Source organism: Argopecten irradians, chromosome 12, assembly GCF_041381155.1.
Source record: "Argopecten irradians isolate NY chromosome 12, Ai_NY, whole genome shotgun sequence".
Classification (NCBI taxonomy): Eukaryota; Metazoa; Mollusca; class Bivalvia; order Pectinida; family Pectinidae; genus Argopecten; species Argopecten irradians.
In genome coordinates, this window is record NC_091145.1 from 33,162,033 (window position 1) to 33,185,258 (window position 23,226).

The following is a 23,226-nucleotide window of genomic DNA, read 5'->3' on the forward strand; positions in this document are numbered from 1 at the left end:
TAACTGAAGAAAAATACCAAATCGTCTGCTCCTGTTTTTGATAGTGAAAAAATACCATTTGTCAGCGGTGGAGCATCTTTAATAATTCGTAATATCGATGTAAAAAATTTAAATGAAATTGTAAACCACAGCTTAACTTGTTGGTCTGATCATTCGTACTCATTTCATTGCGCCGTAAATATTAAATGTAATTATTTTTGGCAGCACTGCTATATTTCATTTTGAGCAATTATATAAATTTGTAAAATGAAGACCTGTGCATGGTAAGTATTATATTTCTCAAAATGTTGGCAACTTTTGGTGGTAAATAACAAATTAAAAACTTGATTCATGAGTATGACAATTACAACTCATGAAAATATATAAGTTGTCCTTCTTATATGTTGTATTTGTTGAATGTTGTAAATGATTTTCTCTATATACTGTACTTTGTAAGGGGACTTAATAAAGAAAGTTGAAAATATACAACACTAGCTGTTAACGATGTTGACCTTCAGAAAATAAGCATCGTCCAAAATATGGAGTATTTTTAATTTTTGATACTGTTGAGATTTATATATAAATAAATTCTAGTTCAATTATTTGCCAAATTCCATCACAGGCAGTGATCCTTTCATATATGTGTGATAGAATAGGCAGTGATAATACAATTGTAATCAGTTAGAGAAACTTAAAGTAGATAAAGTATAAGATAATATATATATATATATATAAAAAAACGACGGATGGACATGGAACGTTATGAAATCATCAGAACGCTTTTATTCAAGTCAGTTTGAGCATTTTTGTCTGTAACAACGGGTAAATCATCAAATCAAACAAAGGTATAGAGGATCTTACATGCGTAGCTATGTAATATGAAATTTATTAAACAAGTTCAATAACATGTTTGCCTGTAACAACAGATAAATTAACAAACCGAGCATAGTTATAGAGGATCTTACATAAGTAGCTATGCAATATGAAATTTATTAAACGAGTTCAATGATTTGATATGCAAGGAACCTTTAGGTTATAAAGTTTGACTATAGGTTCATGTTCCTTTAACACCGTCATATGTCCATCTTTCGTTATCCTTGATTACATGTATATACCGTCCGTCTGAAGAATTACGAATGTTGTCTTTATCTGAATTCACGTTCATTTCCCCAATGGTAGAGTAAGACCTTAAATAATGATTATGAAAACAACACTAAATTATCTTCATACAATAGGAGAAAGAGGCTCAGTTCTCTAAAGTCGTAACTTTGGACTTTAATAAAACAGTTTTCAAAATCATGAATAAACAGGGGAAAAGTAGAGATTTTCCTTTGTAATAAACCGACCTCATTTGACAAGAAATCTGTCAATTTTCCGCTAAACAAAACACATGAACTTACTAACTTATAACGATTTCATTGTTTATAAGAAATTATCCCGTACACCTATTTCATAATCAAAAGCCTTTCGAAAATTATAGACCCAGCAATAACAACGAAGACAGATTTGTTTTCTAAACATGAACCTTGTAAACGTATAAACGGGAATATTAACTAAACCATAGATGTTTACACTGTTTAGGCCCAAAAGGAAGCTTTCGTCAGAAGGTTCGTAGGCCAATTTCTACAATCGAAGTTTTTACACTCAACGACTGTTTCAGTGTGTTACAAATAATGTTATTAAATCAATTTGACTGCAAAATATTAATACAAATAAAAACTGTCAAAATGAAATGAAAATAGATAGGATAGAAATAGAAAGTTTGATGGATATCGTTCAATTAATACAATTTTAGGTTATAAGGTGGGGTTAAAAAGTCATCTACAAAGGTCACTGTAATTGACCCCCTGTTTCACCTATATACCTTTGGTAGTACCTCTATAATCAGTCACGTGGTTACATAAAATACACTTGGTGTATCAATCGATTTTTTTCAACGATTGTTAAGAATACAATACAATCAATTCTTCCAATTTCAACGATTTTTCTCCAGATCATTTGCCACGGGCTATAATTGATATTGAGAATAAATCACAATTAAAACAGCATTTATAAAGCATCGGCAGTGAAGGGAGTTGCCATTCTTAATTTGACTGAAGTATTCCTCATTTCAGTTATGCTATTTAATGGTAAATAACCAAGAGCGTTTTGAGTTTCCTTGCATTCTCTCTGTATCATTTTTATCTTCTCGAAATCTGAGGATTTCTTAGTTCTCCACGCATGTGCTGTCTTAGTAGAATTTTTCTTTTTCGTGCAAAAGTTGCATTGGACCTCGGTTGCTGATGATGTGATATATTGAATATATTCCAGCGATTTTCTTGTAAATGGTAACTGAAGAAAATTAAAGATATGGTTGAAAACCACCGGTGGATTTTCTGCTAATCTTTCATATAATATAGTTGCTAGCTGACCAGGATATGTCCGTTCGAGTTCCTGATGAATGACGATATCATCCAAAGCATTCGAACATTCACTCTTCGCTGTAGTTTGCAAACTATGAAATAACATTGTCGGTGTCCTTTCTGCTGAAAGAAGCCGCGGTCTTTGGTCACGAAATAAATGAATCACTTTTAATCCAGGAATCCGTTCTAGCAAACTTTGGACTGTACGTTTCATTCTAACACGGATTGTTTTTATCACACGGATGGTACTGGATTCACATTGTTTCTGTAGAATCTTTAGACACGTTTGTAACGCTGGTTCAGTGTTGTTCTGTTTCGTTTCCAAACACATCTTAAAACGAGTTGTAGAATGTGTAGTGGAAATAGTGAGAACATATTCCAAGTCTAGTCCGCCATATTGACAGGTAAGCCAATAGAACAAAATGTCGGACAAAATGGCGGCCTCATCGTCTGCTCTAAAATATAAAATGAAGATGAAGATAAAATTTTTAGTATTGTTCAAGTTCATCTGGGTATGATATAAAAATGCTTGAAAATGTAATTTTAAAATCCGTGCAATGAATTAAAGCGAAATCCTACTAACACATGCATGCGTTTTCATTAATAATCACTGAAATTTTATTTCTAGAAATAAGTTATTTATTAAGTCTTATATATAATGTTAATGTGTTATTTTCATTCTAGGGTTGATTATTCCGACTTTCCACATTACAGAGTTAGCTCCCTTGCGGGTATATCGATTGCGATGTCATTATTGTGTGACACAGTTCGTGTTCACGTCGTTTTCTTCGAAAAGTATGACGTTATGCTCGCAAATATATGGCATCACAATCACATAATCATATAACTCTGTAATAAGCAAATCAAAAAATAAAGTGATTCAAGTACAAAGAAGTTAAGTACGAAGATTCACAAATCCTTCCGTAACATCAATGTCGCAATTGTGCGATTGACTGCTTCACGTATAATATGTCAGCAAACGTTAAAAAATATGATAATTTTGAATGGTACAAGTATGTGGTTTTATGGCTTACTGATTTTCGGGAAACAGATGTTTATAATGGATATATCAATATAGTACTCAAATCAAACGTAAAATCTAACAAAAAGATGATGCATGTATTACACAATGAGATACTTTTTAATGCATTTCGACAATATTTAAGTTTAAAACATGTATTGCTATAATACTTAGGACGTTTTGATACAATTGTGTTTACAAAATACTTACTCTGGTAGAATTGTTGTTCCGTTGATCAACTGTATTGGGTATTTATGTTTAATTTTAGGAATAACATATATCAGAGGTTCGAATATATAGTACGATGACGGATAGCTGGCGATGACGTCAGACGTGAATGTTGATCCACTTCTCATGTAACTAACGATCAGGATAGGAACAGGAGCTGAAGTACTGTCTGAAACTTCACCAGGATTAAACAAATAAGGATTTTGAAAAAAAAATACAAAAGCTGAAACAAATTATAAAACTGTACAACTCAAAACAAATTAAAATAAAAATTAAATGAGCACTCAATCCAAAAGATTTATCTTTATTTTTCCGAGCCTTGGCGAGCCTTCACAAAACGAGTTTCATAAAATTACACGAAAAAATGAACACAAATATTTAGGATTCTAAATCATATTATTATAACAATCTACAATTTTAATGAATTTCAACATCAGAATATCCAGCGAAGGCAGCCATTTTGTCACATCCGGAAGTCACGTGATCGTATACTGTTGCCAATTCAGGTATTCCCAATCTCACGAGTATCTCACCAGTCCAACTTCAATAGAAAGCCTATTTGGCTTGTCAGGCGGTAAGGTAATATTTACATATATTGTTAAGATAAATAACGATGTGTGATAGCATGTATTTAAAATAGTTAATTGATGGTACTTCCTAGAACTCAGCATATATTTATCATGTCTAATGTATGTAGAAATACACTGTTTGAATGTTCAGGTCAATTTCAAATTAATTTCAGGTGAAATGTTACAGGTCAAATCTACCTGAAAAGTGCAAAAACGTCATTCCAGGTCAAAACCTTGACCTGAAATTGGCCTGAAATTGACCTGAAATTCATATGAAATTGATCTGAAATTGACCTGAATTGCACATAAAGAATTTTTCAGGTCAATTTCATGTGAAATTGACCTGAAATCGACCTGAAATTTACCTAAATTCAGGTGAAGAATTTGAGCTGAATTCACATGAAGATTTGTTCAGGTCAATATCAGGTCAAGTTCAAAAGCGGCCAAAAGAACTGTTAAAATCGAATGTTAAAATGTGCTGTTGGACCGGAGTGACGTCACAACTACAATTCATGACGTCAATTAAATGCATTGTTTTGAGTCCATGGGTATAACAAAACAGTTATCGTTTGGTTTTTCGGGCAACATATGATTTGCTGGACCAACACACACACTGTTGCCCTCGGCCTTCTGCATCGGGCAACAGTTTGTCTTCAGGTCCAACAAATCATTTATTGCCCTCAACTCCTGTCAACAACTGTATACTACTATCACGTCACAATGCTTGCTATTTGTGTTATATTGTGATAAGGCATAATTCTGTCAATTGGTTTTTTTCTTTTATAATTTAAATACTACATTATTTACCAGACCGGAACCGAGTTACTTTGACTGGGCTAGGCATTATAGTCTTCGTATGGAATTCTGTATCAAAAGAAAATACTCAACTCTAAGCAATTAAAAAACATAGCAACAGACAACAAACGTAATTTGAACATGGCCAATTAAAACAAATATACCTACGGCAACTAGTTATATTTAAACAAATAAATGAATTGGAAAACAAATACATTTAGAGATTGTAGTAAAGAAATTGGACGACCTTAAATATACGTAATTATGCAATAGGACTGACTTAATTTCCTTCTAATTCGCTGACTAGTATTTTCCGACAGGCTTTCTTTTAATCCGAGGAAAAACTAATACTAAGCGTACCTAACTTTTAATGTAGTTGTCCTTATTGCATGTTGAACTGATGTTAAAAACTGATTTCAATTTGTTCTAAAACGCCATTTGTATGTTATGTAAAGATACATGTACAATGTAACTGCATAACGTATATCCAACTGATGAGTCTGTAGACTCTAAGTCAATAAAACCTGAACTTATTAACCATACCTATACCTAACATTATTAGATATTATATTTTCCTTACCTTTACCAAACACTGGTATATATGTACCTATATATCGGAGTAGCACAAGAAGTATCCCCGTGATAAGGATGAATAAGTATGCATGTCGAGCTCGCATGGCTGCTTCCGTGAGGATAAATCGTCAGCCTATGTCGGTTTTAGAAGAAACTGCGTCGATTTGAAGTCTTAGTTGTGTTTCATTTCAAAAAATGCTGTTGCCATGTATGCATTCTGATCATGATTGTACAGTCAATCAACTAACAGACTCATATCGAATAACATGCTATAGCGTATACACATTCTCTCCTTAAAGTTGTGTTTCTAAAGACAGTAGTCAGACTAAACTTTTTAACATAAACGTATACCATTATGACAGTTTAATGGGAAAATGGGTCAGGATTTTTTAAATTGCGAAACATACTCCAGTGCTTAATTATTATGGGCATGTCACACGATAATTTAAACAGTCACTAAATACAAACTAAATATAGATTTTGTTGATCGGTTGACCTATAGTTCAGTTTAAATATTGAAATAGGTTTGACGCTCTTGTGTCTGCAGCTCTGTAATGTTTAACAAATTGAGTTAAATTGTTAAAACCATTGTAAAGCATTTACTTCAAATCATACTCCATGTTTTCCTTATTGTAGGGACATTCATACGTTTATAAAAAAATGACGATGTAGAGTAAACCGGAGTTATGTATTTATTTATATTTACTTTTACCTTTATGCTATGTTTGCTGTACTGTAATTGCATGTTTGGATATTGAAATATAGTTTAAACCAATATATAAATTTTCCTGATCAATGAAACGTGTATATATTTCGATGTAGGCGTATACGAATATAATGCAGACGATCGAAGTCAAATTTGAGCTTAAATTGTCAGGTTATACTTGTATTTTCATATCACAATAGTATAAATAACAAAACACAGTAACTAGGATTTTAGAGGGGAAAACCCTAATTTTGTACCAAAAGGGGTCGTGTACCAAATGGGGTATGTTCACGTTATAATCAATTTTCTGCCGTCTAATTTATGACTAGGGTAATCGAGTGGTCTAGTGGTTATGGCATCTACCTTTCACCTATAGCTGTCCGAGGTTCGATCCCTGGACGTGAAAAGATAAGGGGCCACCTACCCGATCATTTTCTTTGGACGCTCTGGTTTCCTCCCACTCTCAGACCCACGCGCTGATTGGTGCGGACAATTCAAAGTTGTTTTGTATAAGTTTTATACCTTGTTTGGTAATTGATGTAAAATAAATAAAGTTTATCAATCTGATTAAAACACAGATCTTTATAACCACTCCGTTCAATAGAGGATCTGATAATTAAAATCCCATATGGGGTCACGTCCAGATGGCCTTTATACAGTACCACGTATACATTTACTTCAGTATCTACACCTTTTCATAATAATTGAAAACGTCATTTCGCCCCACTATACATATGAAATTAGGTTTATTGTGCTCTTTCTGCGAGATGACTACGTACACGAACATAATTCTGACAGATTTTTGCAAACTATTTCGACCCTTGAAATTCCCTGTCAAAATTTTGCAAGCAGCAATTCGATTGGTCATTTCTAAATGTCACCTGGACATGGCCCCTAATGTGTAACAGTATTTGATAAGTCCGCAAGGCGGCGTAGCTAGGTCTGGATAGGCCTGCATGCCTGGGGGTGCAGGGGGCGATAGCCCCTTGCTCAGGGTCCAGGGGCGAAGCCCCGGTAGGGGGTATGGGGGGCGAAGCCCCTCAGAAGCTGACGGGAAATTGTTACAATGTAGTAACCATTTTACTTCTTTGGTAACTTTTAACGTATATACCAATGGTTAAATGGAAGTCACGATATTTAGGTGATAACCATGCAAAACTATATACATTTTATACATACTAGACTCCCGTGACAAGTGCTCGAACAAAATACACGGATTTGGGTGTAAATTTTAAATTAGTAAGTAATGGGAGAATTTTGAGTTATTTTAACTGATGAAAAACTTATGGAGAATATTTTAAACAAAATTAAAATTAAGTTTACGTGTTGGTTTGTTTATGACAGCGAGTCAAAGACCACTGTCAAAATGGTGGAAATTGCGTAAGAAGGGACCAGTCCTAGACCACCTCAATAAAAAAAATATTGTATTAATGACCTATTTTTCTACTTATTCTGTTCTATTTCTAACAATTACAACAACAAAAATTCTTTTCTAAATCAAAAATATGTTCATATTCGACAAAAATAAAAGTCAACTATTTCGTGACACCAGAAATCACGGATTAACACGCGTTTTAACGGGGCGGGAAGTGAACCAAAATTGATCAATTCACTTTTTCGTTACTAAGGCCAAGAACATGTTGCAATTGCTTTAATTAAGTTGTTTTGCTATCATTTTTAAAGTTATATGTTTTTAGAATATTTCTAACTTTTCATGCGATGTTGTTTATTTAGGTATTCGTAAGTGTTTCCCGATTCAAAATCCACAATTGCTTGAGGGATTTTGGTGAAGAAGTCTTCTTCTTTAGTTTAAGTCTAATATTGTCTTCGACAAAATTCAAACATATTTAACAACTTGGTAACCGGAAATATATAGACTATTCTAATAAATTTCCAGAATGGCTAATATTCAAGTCTTTCAAATGTGCACAAAGTTATGTTAGGCATACAGTTGGGCATATCATATGTATTTATACATAATTTATATTCTGCAGCGTCACGTGTATTCAAATGTTGTGTTTTTTCTGACTGTTCAAAAATGTAAGTCAGATTAATTTTTGCATGCTTGAGCATGCAAGCATGGACATGGCCCCTAATGTGTAACAGTATTTGATAAGTCCGCAAGGCCGCGAGAGTTATTCCCTTTGTATGTAACTTCTCTAGGTCCTGTTGTCAGTCTCAGTCCTACATGGTGTCAGAAGTAAAACATGAAACGCCTACACCCTCCAATTGCATTAAGCTTGAAAGCAAACTTGTCTGAAAATTGGAGAAGATTTCGGCAACAGTATGAAATCTATACCGTAGACAGCGGATTAGACACGTGCTACACTTGTTAGTAGACAGCGGATTAGACACGTGCTACACTTGTTAGGGCCGGCAGTCATTGAGGTCTATAATACTTTCACGTTGGAAAAAGGGATAGATAAAACACAGGTTGGTGATATTTTTCACGAAGTTTGAGGAATACTGTAACCCTCGTAAAACATTGCTTATGTAAGACATTGATTTAATACACGAAGTCAAAGGGGAGGGGAAAAGATTGACAATTTCGTTACGGACCTTCGGCATAAAGCTGTCTCGTGCGAATTATACATTACAAGACTCACTCATCAGGGACAGAATAGTGTGCGGGATTCGTGGTGATTCAGTGAGGGCACGGCTACTTAGGGACAAAGATCTTACCCTTCAGAAGGCTATAGACATATGTAGAGCTGACGAAGATAGTGAAACACAAATAAGAGAAATTCAAGTTGACCATGCTGATTTTCACGTTATCAAGCATGACGACAAAAATGGCGGGAAAGCTAGAGATGCGTGGCACGTGCGCCGGAGGCCACAAAGTAGAAACAGGGCTGGAATGATGAACACTTGAAAAACACAGGTAGGCCTTTGTGGTTATTGTGGACAAAAACACAGCAAAGGACAATATCCTGCATATGGAAAAACTTGTTAAAAATGTCAGAAGAAAATTCACTTCGCTGTTGTGTGCAAAGAAACACCGAGAAAGCACAATGTACACCAGTTAAACGAAACTGTGTGTTAGATGGATGAACATTATGATGAAACATTTGAAAGACTGACCACCAGTGTTCTCTAAAAGGACAGGTATCATTTAATTGTTCTACAAGTCGTGGAATCTGACGTTACACCTGAGTTGGGACTCAAAACGTGTCTAGCATTAAACCTAGTGAAGCGCGTGTACTCTGTCAATGTAAATCAAAGGACTGATGGCACTGAGAAATCTGGAGAAACAATAGAGGAAGAGAGCAAATACAAGCATTTGTTCAGTGGTATTGGCTGTATGCCTGGTGAATATGAAATCAAGGTGGACCCAACAGTCACACCAGTAGTATCGCCACCCAGGAAAATACCTCACACACTTCAGAATCAAGTAAATGAGGAACTTGATAGAATGGAACAATGTGGAGTAATTATCAAAGTTGAGGAGCCAACTCAGTGGGTTAACCCTATTGTTATAGTTAAGAAACCTAATGGAACGGTAAGACTATGTCTTGACCCCAGAGAACTGAATAAGGCTGTTTTGAGAGAACATTACCCACTTAAAACTGTGGAAGAAGTTGCTGCTAATGTTGGCACAGCAAAAGTTTTCAGTACATTGGACGCAGCGTCTGGATTTTATCAGATTAATTTGGCTGAACAGAGTACCTGGCTCACAACATTCAACACTCCTTACGGTCGCTACAAGTTTGAACGCTTACCATTTGGAATCGCGAGTGCTCCTGAAATATTTCAGAGAACTATTTCTTAAGTGTTTGAGAAGCAGCCCTGCACGGCAATCGCTGATGATATTCTCATATGGGCCAACAATGAGAAGGAACATGTAGAAAAATTGGGGAAAAAAAATACTTGCGAGATGTGAGGAGGTAGGACTAAGGCTCAACAAGGATAAGTGTAAAATTAACAAAACGGAAGTTGAATCTGTCGAACATGTATTTAGCGCAGATGGCGTGCGACCGACTGATGATCGTGTGGAAGCAATATCAGCACTCCCAAAGTCTGTAAACAAAGTCGAGTTACAGCGATTTATGGGAATGGTGAATTACTTGGGAAAATTCATTCCTAATCTGGCCACAGTTAACAAACTCCTGAGGGTTCTGTTGGAAAAAGATGTAGCCTGGCAGTGGTCAAAGGAACAGGATGTGGCATTTGAAACATTGAAACGCGCCATGTCGACAGCACCTGTACTTCGGTACTACAAAGGATAAAAAGCTATCAGTTGATGCCTCATCATATGGATTGGGAGCAAGGTTCTTACAGGAACAACAACATATCGTGTACTCGTCAAGATATCTAAATAGGTCTGAAAAGAACTATGCACAGATTGAAAAGGAGATGCTGGGAATAGTGGAAACTGATCATAAGCCTCTGGAGAGCTTGTTTAAGAAGCCATTGTCGAGTGTCCCTCCCAGACTGCAACGCATGATGCTCAAAGTACAGCAGTATGATATAGTTGTGTCTTACCGTCCTGGTATAGAACTTTACATCGCTGATATCCTAAGTCGTGCTGTCACAGCCACACAGGACATGGAAAATGACGTTGACGAGTTTGAGGTTCACGCGATTGACTCTGTACCAATCAGTCTACAGAACGCCAGTCAGTTCAAGAGAGAAACGGACAATGATGGAGTATTGGCCAAACTGAAACAGACTGTGATGGATGGATTGATGGCCTCATGACAAACATAGTCTGGACCCGGATTTGACTCCTTACTGGAATATCCAGTAAATGAAATCGAATTATCACACAACCATCACTCGGACCGGAAATGTTTCAAACATTACACAATAGTCACTTAGGGAAGACTTATGTGTCTTCAACGCACATGCTGTGACTTTGAATGAAGGTCAAGGTAATTCATTAAAATAAACTTGGAAGCCCTTGAACCCACCATGCCACAGGCCCTATGGTTATCAATTAGAAATCGTTTAAAGTTTTAAGACTATTTGACCCCTGTGACCACGAATCAATGTCAATGTAATTCATTTGAACAAACTTGGTAGCCCTTTATCCCAGTATGTCACAGGCTCAATACAAGGTCCCTAGGCCTCCTGGTTATTAAGGAGAGGTCGTTTAAAATGTAAGGCTATTTTACCCATTTAACCTTGAATAAAGGTCAAAGTCATTCATTTCAACAAACTTGTTTCATTCTGTATAAGAGCTCAAAGATCAGACCTGTGACCGTTAAGGCCCAAGAGCCTCTTGTTCATGAGTATATTTGCTGGACTAATCACTTATAATTAGTATGTGTCTAAAAAAAACTCATGAGATTTTTTGCAATCAAACAGAAACTATGTGATGATATTTCTATTCTTTAAAACCAGAACACTGTTTAAAAGGCTTGATAAATGTGTCATTGTATAAAATTTAGAATGGAGAAAGTACGAGTTTCATAGCGAATACGGTATTGGAGATAATGCGACTTTTCTCTAGAACACACCTGAAGCCCCAAGCCATTGACCCCGATTCGGGACCCCTGACCTGTGACGTCACGAGGACAACGGGACCTACTCTACTCGCATAAGATAGCGTGGCGATTTTCTGTGTCTGCCATCTAATATAAACTATCTGTTTGTAAATATCGATTTTTACAGACACAAATACATGTGTACATGTCCGATACCTATTTAATATTATCCTCAATCACAGATATGAGTTTGGAATACGCTTGAAAATAGGGATTTATACCATGCATATATTGATGTGCCTGTCGTAGATAAATGAACATTTCTGCGCGATTTCTGCACAATTATACACAATATAATGTGTATAATAATCCACGTACGTTGTAAATCTACGGTATTTGGAACCACATATACACGAATATTATGTAAATGATTCTTGACTGTTATCCAAAACCCGACTCGGGTCGTTGTACTGGTCAAACCCGCTTAACAAATTTCTGACTTTTTCATATAACCTACCCATACGAATTAAGTTACGATTCTAAACAGAATATTTTGCATATATGTAAATGCATCTACTAATTGCGTTATATCTGAAATCGATCCATCTTTCATATAATACAATACATCCGACGACTTGATATTTCGCTCAATTTCATTTATTAGTGTCTTTAATTGAAAAAAATAAATCATGCACGAGTCAGACAAAAAAAAAAAAAAAAAAAAAAAAAAGACTGAAGATGTCTATGTCTAATCCAAGTTGCAGATATCAAGTACAGAACAAAATCAAAACTGTACTTCCGAATAGCCAATGTCGTGCTGCGTTTATCTCTTTACCTGTATACTGCAGTAACTAAAACGCGTGGTCAATCGAGACTAATGAGGGGGCTAATAACCAATGACAATGACAAAGATTTTATTCTCGTAAACATACAAACAGTAGTGTAGAGAATATATAAACAGGACATATACATGTAAACAGCATTAACAATGAAATAGTGCAGTGCATATTACACATATACTAAAATATACATATATAATATACTGGTTATATTAATGAACTGAATTAAGTCTGTCTTGTATAATAATTATAAATTTTGTAAGTGAAATAAGTTCATTGTTAACTACATAATTAAATAGAGTTTCAAATTTAAAAGTATTTGGTCTTTCATAATAGTATCTAGACATAAATTTCTTTCTATTGGATACTAAGTGATCATCAGTACAGTTAAATAAATAATGGAACTCATCTCCAATTTCGTTTAAGTTACACATGTTACACAATCGTTGTTGTCTTGGTATATTAATCCATCTGCCACATTCAACCGCTAGTTTTGCAATACATGTTCTAAATTTACAATAAGCCAGATTACGTAGGAACGGTGTTTAGTGGCCTGTCACGCTTTGTTGATTAGCTCAAGTCAGGTGTCAAAAGTAAGATCACAGGTAAGTTAGCGATGGCCCATCATTTAATTGATGTATAACGTCATATTTGTTTACACGTATAAATACTTGGTTTACAGTAAAATATACCGTTCGAACATAACATATAACAAGTGTTTAAATCACTAGATGTATACATAATTGTATATTTCAGAATGACCAATGTATACATTTGTCTCGTATATATATTTCTAGTTATATGTATATGTATTTTTATAACAGAAACTAAAAAATTATTTACAAATGACATGTCGAGAAAGAACAATGCAAATATGATGCACAATGTCAGAATTTTGATATTTCTGGTAGTTGCTAGATTTTGGATATCCAATTCTTTGTGAATTTTGGTCAATATCGATCATTATATAATACTAATAATGATAATCTATATGACCAATAAATGTACTGTTGGATATTGTTAAAATAACACATGTTCTCATACATGTATAAGTACATGTAGCTATAAAAGGAAGATAGACTCGTTACAGCTATAAATGAATTATGTATTTTAAATTCAATTTCTCAAGTTTGTTAGTCGGCCGTCACGGCGCCGACAGCCGACAGAAAAATACTTAATTTAACGGCAGAATACTTCATTTTTTCTGATCGAATTGGAATTCTAAGGAAAAGTCCTAATATTAAGGGTTAACGCTGAATAAAAAAGCACGTATGTTAATTCTGCCGAAACTTGTTAAAAATTAAGTATTCTGCCGTTATTCTAACAAGTTTCGGCAAGATTAATACATTTTGGGTTACCAGCGCCAATCAACACACGTAGATAGTTTGGTCAACCAATCAAAGCAAGGGCGTATATGAGCACTTATAAATCCTTGAATCAAAGTGAACAGATTATTTACAACCACATGAAATTCAAACATCATGACAGGCAAAGCGACCGATTATAATACATGTATAGCTACCATGATGTTGCAATTAAGACAAAATGTGATATTATCTAAACATCCCTACATTTAAATGACGTTACATTGTATGTTTAATTAAATGTTGTTAATCCGACATGATTAAAGTATGTCCAAAAATGGCATTAAACGCAGCCGTGGAGGTCCATATACGTTTATCATATTATTTGGTTTGGGTAAAACGGACTAATACATTCAGTGCAACAATATTAACTTAAGATGCTGATTAAGTTCATGTAGCACAGCAGACAAATAGTATTGTTATCGGTTTACAACAGGGACAGCTAGGAGATTTTTTTTTGTTTTTATTTTTTTTTTCACACCAAGCAATTATTTCAGAAAACAATCATGAGCCTTTTGCTTTGAACATTACATTATTTTTTAACATTGTTTGTGCGATCTTATAACATTATCGTTAAGATATATTTTTGTTGAAACAACTAAGGAAGGGAATTGGCCATAGGGTGCATTCAGATCCTAGATGATTTCGAAAACTTCTAAAAAAAAAAAAAAAAAAAAAAATATATTATTGCCTTGAGATCATCTTTTTAAAATCTAATTTGGGCCCCTTTTTATGTACATTCCCATCTTTATTTCACACATTTTCTGTTTCATTTGGTTTTCCTTTTGGTTTCACTTTCCACACTTTTTCTTTATTCACATTTTCTTGTGACAAATAAAAGGCTACTAGAGGCATTAAACGTCACTAGTGATGCTAAATACCTTAATTACTTTCACTTGTAACTGGCGTTTTGAATGTACACACACATTTATGTATTAATAGTCGGATTTAATATGTGCATTGTAACATTTACAAACTGAAGTATCTACTCAGCCAGCGAAGACCAGTGGCAACTCTTTTTTACTGTTGACTATAGAAAATTTGATAATTCTAAGGATATCGAGATATAACCTGCCAACAGAGAAATATTTATATCTAAGTCTCTGCTTATAAGAAAAAAATGGAATATGAGTATTCCATTGCGCCTGGGTACAAGTGTGTCCATGCATGTATATACCACAATATCGAATTAAGATTTTAAAATGGTAACTTCAAACGGTAATGGTAGATTATGAACTTTCTGTCTAATTCCCACTCTTTATCTAATTCCTTCCTTTTCCCTTTCTCCCTCTTTTTTCTCTCCCTTTTTTCTTTCCTTCTCCTCTTTTTCCCTTTTCTTTTTCTCTTTTCTTTTTCCTCCCTCCTATTATAGAGGGGGGGGGGGGGGGCTTTGCCGGGTCCGCCCCTCTTGGATCCGCCCCTGAACATGAAACAATTTCGATACCTACCCACAATGGAGCATCCTCGATATTCCAGGGCTTCCGATCACTTACGATCTCAACACCCTGGACTATCTCATAGTAAAACTGGGGGCAACGGAACAGAACAGCTAGGTAATTTAGTCATTTGATGTACATCAAAAGAGCCGTATAACGGTACACTGTGGTCGACTGTGTGACTTTGATGTTAGGCGTCGCTCTCTCTGTAGTCTTCAAAGGAAATCTTTGCTGGCCTGTGATTGGTCAAATGTTTTCCGCTGAACTGCCTTCAATTTCACTATGAGATAGTCCAGGGGTGTAGAGATCGTAAGTGATCGGAACCCCTGGAATATCGAGGATGACAATGGAGCTAACTTTGTAATATCATGATATGCAAACGCGGAATACTGTATACAAGGATTTATAAGTCCTTGTCAGTTGATTATATGTTTCTGGAAACAAATATGAACTTTCATGTACAACTGTAGAACTATCTAGAGCATCTACTGTAGTGTGAAAGGCGTAAACCGGTTACGTAGCCTACTTCTGATCTATTTTTGTCTTCTAAGGGATTCCGGAAGTGGATACCAATAAAGAGGGGAATTCCCAAATATTGACGAAAGCCATCTCTGATCACATCACGGAAAAGAGAAACAGAGAAAGACTGGCATAGACGATAGATAACGACAAGGTACTTATGATTATAACTCTGAACTGTGCTGATGTCGACACAGTAACTGAATAAACACATAGAGTCAATTTCTCCCAACATAAACGAGGGAAATATGACAGTATAAATGTAGTGACTTGCTGGCTCACGACTCAACGTTTGCTGCGACAATATGACATAATATAACTACTTTTATCAAAAATTTGGTAGATCTATATATAAAATATAAACGCCACATAAAATAAATTCAATGTTTATGCAGAGTGCCTGTCCACTTATAGGCTGTGGGCTAAATTGTGTGTAATCCAAAAGATTATCTATCAAAATGTGGTGTCACGTTTTCTGTTGTCATGTAGTAACTTGTACATGTAGTCTTACCTGTACACTCAGACAGGTCTTTAAAAGCTTACCAAATATTTTTACATGTATATTGTAAATGTATGATCCAGTGATATTTTGTTAAAGTACTCTACGACATTCATGTGTTGAATTAAATCAAGGGCCCACTACATGTACAGTACTGTACATGTACATTGCTGAAGCAAAAATTAAAAGTCGTGTTTTCATTATATTAATGACTTGTAATGTTACATCATATGGTTTGATGATAACCTAAGATGAAGTTACAATATGAAACAAATACAAAAGTCTGTGTGTGGATCTATTGAAACAAAGAAGGTTCATTTCACATCTTTGCTACCTTCTGCAGTGTGGGAGGCTGCGGTGGCCGAGTGGTTAAGATGTCCCGACATATTACCACAAGCCCTCCACCTCTGGGATGCGGGTTCGATCCCATGTGGGGCAGTTGCCAGATACTGACTGCTGGTCGGTGGTTTTTCTCCGGGTACTCCGGCTTTCCTCCACCAACAAACCTGGCACATCCTTACATGACCCTGGCTGTTAATAGGACGTAAAACAAAACAAACCAAACAAACTTCTGCAGTGATTATCATGTACATGAACATTTATAAGTCAACTACTGCGTGTTAATAAGGTGAATGTTAGTTTGATAAACAGCCAGGGTCATTGTAAAGACAGCATCCCATATACGGTATGCGATGTGTTGTATGATGAAGCGCCTGGTGTGGACTGTGGTATATTTGTGTTGTGTCTTAACTTCTTGTTTATTGGAACTCTTGGCCTTTTTATTGTACTAATTAGTGAAACATGCAGTCGGAGACACCATGAAACATATCCCAACCGGTCACATTAGGCCAAATAAAAAAAATATGTTTGTTTAGGGTTACATTTGCAAAAAAAATAGGGTTGGTCGGGAGGATTTTTTTTTCTTTTTTTTTTAATGTTTTTCACTCTAAAATGATGGCCAGAACTGGAGTCTGAGATCGAAATCCTGACTTTTTAATATTTTTTCGTAGAAAAGTGGAAAAAAAAGTAGGGTCCAGGGTAAAAAATTAGGGTCGGTTGGGTAAACCTTAACAGACATATTTTTTGGGGGGGCCTTTAAGCTTTCACTGACAAAGGACGAACCAGTTGTCTCACTCTCTTTATATGCTGAGAGCTAAGCAAGAGACTTTATAAAGTGCATTCCGACCAGGGAACAGAAACCACAGCCTTCCTGATGAAAAAAACCCATAAAAGATAAGATCCTAATTAAGTCGCCTTTTACGATCATGCAATAGGGGATGCAGACCAATTCTAACACCCTACCTGCAAGGCATTGATAACTTGTGTTATGCTTATACCAGCATAGTCCTAATTCTTTCTTGGTAATTACAACTCTGGTACGTATTTTAACTCCAAGAAAAACCACATTATAGAAAATAATAAACATTTTATATCTAAAAACTTTTCTGGATGTGATAAGTGTTTTGTTTATGGTAAGATTATAAATTTTGTGATTCTACAAAATTATTGAACCTGTTTTACTTTCACATAAAAAAAAAAAAAAATTAGCTGTTTCATTTAAAGTTATATAACTTTTAAGTTTTTTTTCTCTATTTTCAGATCAAATGTGAAAGATTCTAAAAATACAATTCCAGCTATTCAACTTCTAGCATGAAAATGAAAGATCTGCGTCTTACTAGCTACATGGGCTATTTGCCTAATGTCATTTTGGTAGCGGCTTTAGCACTAGGACTCTACACGCAGTGGCAGTATAGCCAGAACACTGTGATACTTGTTGTCGCGATACTTGGTTTGTTTGTGTTTGGATTGTCATGTGCTTGTCAATACTACTTCAATTTCGAGTCACTTGGACGCACCATCTTACACATATGGCTAGGCTGTATATTAGGAGTAATAGTGTTCTCAAAGGAACAGAAGGAGATTGAGTACATAATGACACAAGAGGTGATGAATATTCTCTTTATGACTAGTCTTGCTGTGTCCTGTTTCTGGGCTGTTACCCAACGCGTCATGAGGTTAATTAAACATGAGGCGAAGCTGTGCGAGTCTACAGAACTGTTAGAGTGCCTTGGTTTGTCAGTAGCAACACTTCTCACAGGACAACAAGCCGTTCCGATCTCCCTTTTCGTCATTTCAGTCATCTGTCATTTAATGGCGATACGACTCAAATCCATATTTGGACTAGTAAATTTCATAGGAATGATTGTTGTAGCTTTAGTATTTTTCAGAGATGAAAAGCTCTACATAAATACATATGGACTGATTTGCTTTGTGGGTCGACACACATGTCCTCCGGTTATTGACCTGTATTTCTCGGATTTGACAACACTAGATAGATGGCAGACATTTTTCAATTTCTCCAGATTACTAAGGCATCTTTCTGTATTTTTTGTGTTTGTGATTAATGTAACATTAGCAGTGTTTGTTGGGAAACAGATCACATCACACAAGGAGTGGTTTGTTGTTGTACCAATATTTGCAGTTTTTTCATTAATCTGGTTATGTTTCCACATCATCTACATTATTTCCTGTTGGAAACTTATGAGTAAAGTTACAGAGTGTAATAGTTTATACAAAAGCATATCTGACGAAGGGCGGAGTCTTAACAGGATCATGTCATCGAAGGGTGTCCGCCACTTCAGCCTTGTGTCGGTTCGTCTTATTTGTGTTACCTTGTTTACAACGCTGGTACTACTTGGACTTGGATGGACCACCCGAACAGGATACAGCCAGGCTCTTCTGTTTATTGTTCTTCCGTTGGAGTGTATGACTTTGAGTCTCTTCCGAGAACTTGGAGATTCCCTTGGAGGAACAGCTATTGGATATGCTATTATTAGCCCAATCTCAGGTCAAAGGTTAGTGTAATCTTAATGTATTGGTAAATAAAGGGGTCTTAGCGCATTGTTTTACCATCGATGGACACCCATGGTTGATTGCACTATGTTACGCTACATTTGATATTCTGTTTTTTGCATTATTTGCCCTTGTAGGTAGGTATTGATTTACGTCATCTGTTTGTGAGCGTAACATCATACTTTTCAGAGGAAACGATGCAAGTTTCACTTACAAAATAATGACGTCACAATGGTATACCTACCCGCAAGGGAGGTAACTCTGTAATATACAAAGACATAATTACAATTGACACGCTTTATCTGCCATTTCAAGTAGGTATGGATTATGATGTCATGAGATTGCAAGAGCAATTTTTTTTTTTTTTTTTTTTTGCAAAAAAATTGATTTGAGCTTCACTCACAAAATGATGATGTCACCATCAATACCTACCTTCAAAGGCAGATAACTATGTAATAAGTAAAGATAGATAACTTTCATTCACAACCCTTTTAAAGTCTATATTTTTATTATAATCTCTGTCCACACAGTCCAAGGGGATATTGAACAAGGGGCGAAATAGCCAGATCTTTATCTTTATTTATCTTTAAAAAAAATATCTTTTTATAACACTATATAACAAGTCTGTAAAACAAGGGATTGTTACACTTTTAATTGATGTTCTTAGTTAACATATCGGACACAGTGTATGTATTTACTTCAATTTTTTTTCCATTTTTAGACCTGGATCTGGTGTTAAATTGTATGCACCGAGCAGTGTACAGGACATGGGATCTTATGCCATGGCTACCCTGAACAAAATATGTCAGTTCTTCGACTTCCATATGATCAATAACTTTGGCACCGATTTCTCAAGCAGTGGGATGAGTCAGGAGTTCCTAGAGTCTAAAGTAAAGGCATTCTTTGGTCGGTGTTGTTTGGGCGAGAATGGGCCTCGGTACGATACATACCTTCTCTACTATAGCGGTGATGTGTACGACACTGGGGACTGGGCCTTGGCAGGTAACTAAGTCAGTGAAGAGTTATCTCCCTTATTTCATTGTAATTGGTGAATATATGAAATAATATAAGGTTGTAAAGTTAAACATGTCTATAAAGATCACCTTAGGGACAGAGGAGCAATGATCTGTATAGCCAGGTGGTCTATATAAACAAATCAAATTGTTTTAAAGTTGACTATTTGAGAGCTTGGTGGGCTGTGGTCCAACGAGTTATCAACTTTTTACCATATTAACTAAGTTCTTGACTGGTTATATAGTGAAACCTGCCATAATGACCACCTCTGTATAAAGACACCTACTTGATAAGATCACTTTCTTATGGCTCAATTTCAGCAGAATTTGACCTGTGTATAAAGACCACTTGGCTATAGAGACCACTTTCCCCTCATCCCTCGGGTGAAATTTATGGACAGGTTTTGTAAATAAATCCAGACAAACTGATACATCCATGTACATTTATTCATTTGTTTGTTACTTTTTCAATTAATTTTTAACTCCTTTATGCAGACAACAAAAATCTGAGGTTGGAAACTCTCCTGGAATGGTGGTCAGAGAAGAACATTGACTCTGGGGCAAGGCTTATTTTGGTTTTGGATTCCTTACACTCATACCACTGGGCAAAGGAAGTACGGTACATTCGTGATAATTTTGTGGCCGTTCAGACGTGTCGTTACAAATTCCGTCAAGAGGACCTAGAACAGGGAGAGAAACATCCCGCAGGATCTTTCTCTCAAGACTGGGTACATTACAATATGGACGCGGCCATTGAACAGGACTGGTTGGACAAGGAGCGGACAACACGTGCCATATATGGTGTGTCAAAACGATGGACAGATTTTACATTCCACATGCCAACAGAGAGAGACATAGCAGATCACTGCGACTCAAGCTTCCCCAAACTGGTGAAACCGTTAGTACAGGTGGTTAATTATCGTGGAGTTCCCTGTCATGGGGTGTCACTTTGTTTTTGTTGTGATATTGTCTTACGATGTTTGAAGCGGAAACGAATGAGGTGGCTCCCGCCTAAAGAAGTGGATACAAAACATGGCTTCAAACTAGTCCAATCATGATGTTTTATCAAAGGCAAAAAGTGGCGGCTACCTTACCTAGTCAAATATTAAACAAACAATATATTTAGAAATTCTTCCACTTCTGAAAACATATAGTGCCATTGAAAAATCGATCTGATACAACAGATTTTGTGTCTTGATGTTTTCAGACTACAGTATATATATAGTGATAAGTTCTATGCACTTAAAACCATTGAGTCCCCCATTTCTCTAAATAGAATCATGAGTAACCTCTGACCTTTCCTTTGTATCTGATTTCCTTCAGTATGTAACAGGAGATCTCCAAAACACACCTGGATTCTTTATCGATTAAGCTATCTAGATCTGGTCACCAATGAGTGACTCGGTCCAATCCCGCTACACGTCTCCTCCCTTATTTTTTAAAGTATTGGCCGTCAAAGACATACTTTTTACCACCACTGTAGGTATTTGATTTGGCACCAGTTCTGTAACAGGAGAGGAGAAAATGTACTGGGGGGTAATGGTCAGATGAGGCTCAAACCCGTGACCTCCAAACACTAGCCAGATGCTTTGCGGATTGAGCTACCTAATGATTGACCCAGTCTAGTTCCTTATATAAGTATATATTTACTTCCAGCATATCCATTGATTTAAACAAATCCAAATTTGATAATGTTAAGTCTTGATTTGGATTTATAGTAAAAATAAGAAATAACAAAAATACAGGTATCTCAAAATAAAAATAAAAGTCTCCACTTTTAATGGTGTATTGATTTGATATGTGTAGGTATGTTGTTGTCATATCTGATATTTATCAGAAGTATATAGTTTTGAGAAGTGTTAGAAAACACTAATTTTGCTGTGGGAAGACATATTACCTGGCATTTGGCCAAATGCACACATATACAAAATATTGTGCACAGTTGTGCATGTTAACATCCGGATACGGTTTCCCATTATTTAAACCGCTCAAATTTTTAGAAGGCTATAACTTCTTCATCCCTGAAATTCTAAAATGGTCTATGCCCGCCTTTGAACTTGAGGAATCTAAATACTTCTTCAGGGGTAAATAAGTTACTAGTTAACTTGTAAGTTATTGGGATTTCAATTGTGTATTAGGTGTGTAGATATAATATGACATATTTGACATTAGTTGAACTTCAAATTCAATTAGCTATTGGTCAGAGACATTAGGTGAAGTATAAAACAACTTTTTTTGCTTGATATTAAAGCAAGATCTGGTCTTGCATTTAACTTTTCCATTGTAGTGATATTGTTTATTTCCATGTGGGTTTTTTTTCGGGTTATTTTTTTGTTTGCATGTAGATATTTATATATTTTATTTTATTTTTTTATTGGAAGGTTAAAATAAATCCTAAAATGCAATTCCAAAGTGTTTATAAGATTGTTAGGGCAGTATCATTTTGTTTTTACGTGTATGAAATTTTGACTGATTTTTTATATCTGTTTCTGATCAAATATTGCTATACCTACTAGTGTATGGGAGAAGTGTACTGTTATTCATGCTCAAGATCAAATCAGTTATCATTTATCAGTTTGTCAAATTTTAAGTCTTTATTGTTGTGTCTGTGTTTTGAATCAATGAATAAACCTTAATTTAATCAACAAATGATAATAACATTTTTTTTGTAATCATGTGATGTAAAATATTTTGTTACAATTAAGAAAATATCACCAAGTTTAAATTTGTAAAACGATTGATTGGTACATTTTATTAGCCTACCATTTTATTAGCCTACCATCATCAGATGGTGGGCTATTCAAATCGCCGTCCGTCCGTCCGTCTGTCCGTCCGTTAACAATTTTGTTACCGCTATTCCTCAGAAAGTGCTGAAGGGATTTTTTTTTAATTTCACATGTAGGTTCCCCTAGGGCCCTAGTTGTGCATATTGCATTTTGGGATCAATCGGTCAACAATATGGCCGACTGGCGGCCATTTTGGATTTTGATAGTTATGTTACCGC

The 23,226-nt window shown here is 35.6% G+C and overlaps 3 protein-coding genes across 6 annotated transcripts; 2 read left to right on the forward strand and 1 right to left on the reverse strand.

Annotated features, from left to right (window-relative positions):
- Window positions 1-724: 724 nt before the first annotated feature.
- On the reverse strand, window positions 725-5,916 carry LOC138304659 (carbohydrate sulfotransferase 4-like). Of its 4 annotated transcripts, none has more exons than XM_069244846.1 (4): window positions 5,602-5,916; window positions 5,007-5,063; window positions 3,613-3,805; window positions 725-2,836 (listed from the first exon to the last, which is right to left on the reverse strand). In XM_069244846.1, the coding sequence occupies exons 1-4, from the start codon at window positions 5,669-5,671 to the stop codon at window positions 2,029-2,031; spliced, it is 1,128 nt and encodes a 375-aa protein (XP_069100947.1). In that variant the 5' UTR covers window positions 5,672-5,916; the 3' UTR covers window positions 725-2,028. The 4 variants fall into 4 exon arrangements, with proteins under 4 accessions (XP_069100947.1, XP_069100946.1, XP_069100950.1 ...); XM_069244845.1 differs by having other exon boundaries at window positions 5,575-5,916; XM_069244849.1 differs by lacking the exon at window positions 5,007-5,063 and having other exon boundaries at window positions 5,602-5,915.
- A 3,137-nt stretch (window positions 5,917-9,053) lies between these two features.
- LOC138305071 (uncharacterized) lies at window positions 9,054-10,971 on the forward strand. The gene is made up of 3 exons (XM_069245473.1): window positions 9,054-9,113; window positions 9,374-10,003; window positions 10,471-10,971. The coding sequence occupies exons 1-3, from the start codon at window positions 9,054-9,056 to the stop codon at window positions 10,969-10,971; spliced, it is 1,191 nt and encodes a 396-aa protein (XP_069101574.1).
- A 4,840-nt stretch (window positions 10,972-15,811) lies between these two features.
- LOC138304661 (transmembrane protein 168-like) lies at window positions 15,812-23,156 on the forward strand. Its single transcript, XM_069244851.1, has 4 exons — window positions 15,812-16,011; window positions 17,956-19,211; window positions 19,931-20,211; window positions 20,718-23,156. The coding sequence occupies exons 2-4, from the start codon at window positions 18,007-18,009 to the stop codon at window positions 21,278-21,280; spliced, it is 2,049 nt and encodes a 682-aa protein (XP_069100952.1). The 5' UTR covers window positions 15,812-16,011; window positions 17,956-18,006; the 3' UTR covers window positions 21,281-23,156.
- Window positions 23,157-23,226: the final 70 nt, after the last annotated feature.

Coding starts and splice junctions, on each gene's coding strand:
- LOC138304659 (XM_069244845.1), bottom strand. CDS start 5,671: ATGCGAGCTCGACATGCATACTTATTCATCCTTATCACGGGGATACTT. Junction 5,064..5,574: donor TATACCAGTGTTTGGTAAAG/GTAAGGAAAATA, acceptor CTTTTGATACAG/AATTCCATACGAAGACTATA. Junction 2,837..3,612: donor GGAACAACAATTCTACCAGA/GTAAGTATTTTG, acceptor TTTATATTTTAG/AGCAGACGATGAGGCCGCCA.
- LOC138305071 (XM_069245473.1), top strand. CDS start 9,054: ATGACGACAAAAATGGCGGGAAAGCTAGAGATGCGTGGCACGTGCGCC. Junction 9,114..9,373: donor CGTGCGCCGGAGGCCACAAA/GTAGAAACAGGG, acceptor GTTCTCTAAAAG/GACAGGTATCATTTAATTGT. Junction 10,004..10,470: donor AACGCTTACCATTTGGAATC/GCGAGTGCTCCT, acceptor CCATGTCGACAG/CACCTGTACTTCGGTACTAC.
- LOC138304661 (XM_069244851.1), top strand. CDS start 18,007: ATGAAAATGAAAGATCTGCGTCTTACTAGCTACATGGGCTATTTGCCT. Junction 19,212..19,930: donor AGCCCAATCTCAGGTCAAAG/GTTAGTGTAATC, acceptor TTCCATTTTTAG/ACCTGGATCTGGTGTTAAAT. Junction 20,212..20,717: donor TGGGGACTGGGCCTTGGCAG/GTAACTAAGTCA, acceptor TCCTTTATGCAG/ACAACAAAAATCTGAGGTTG.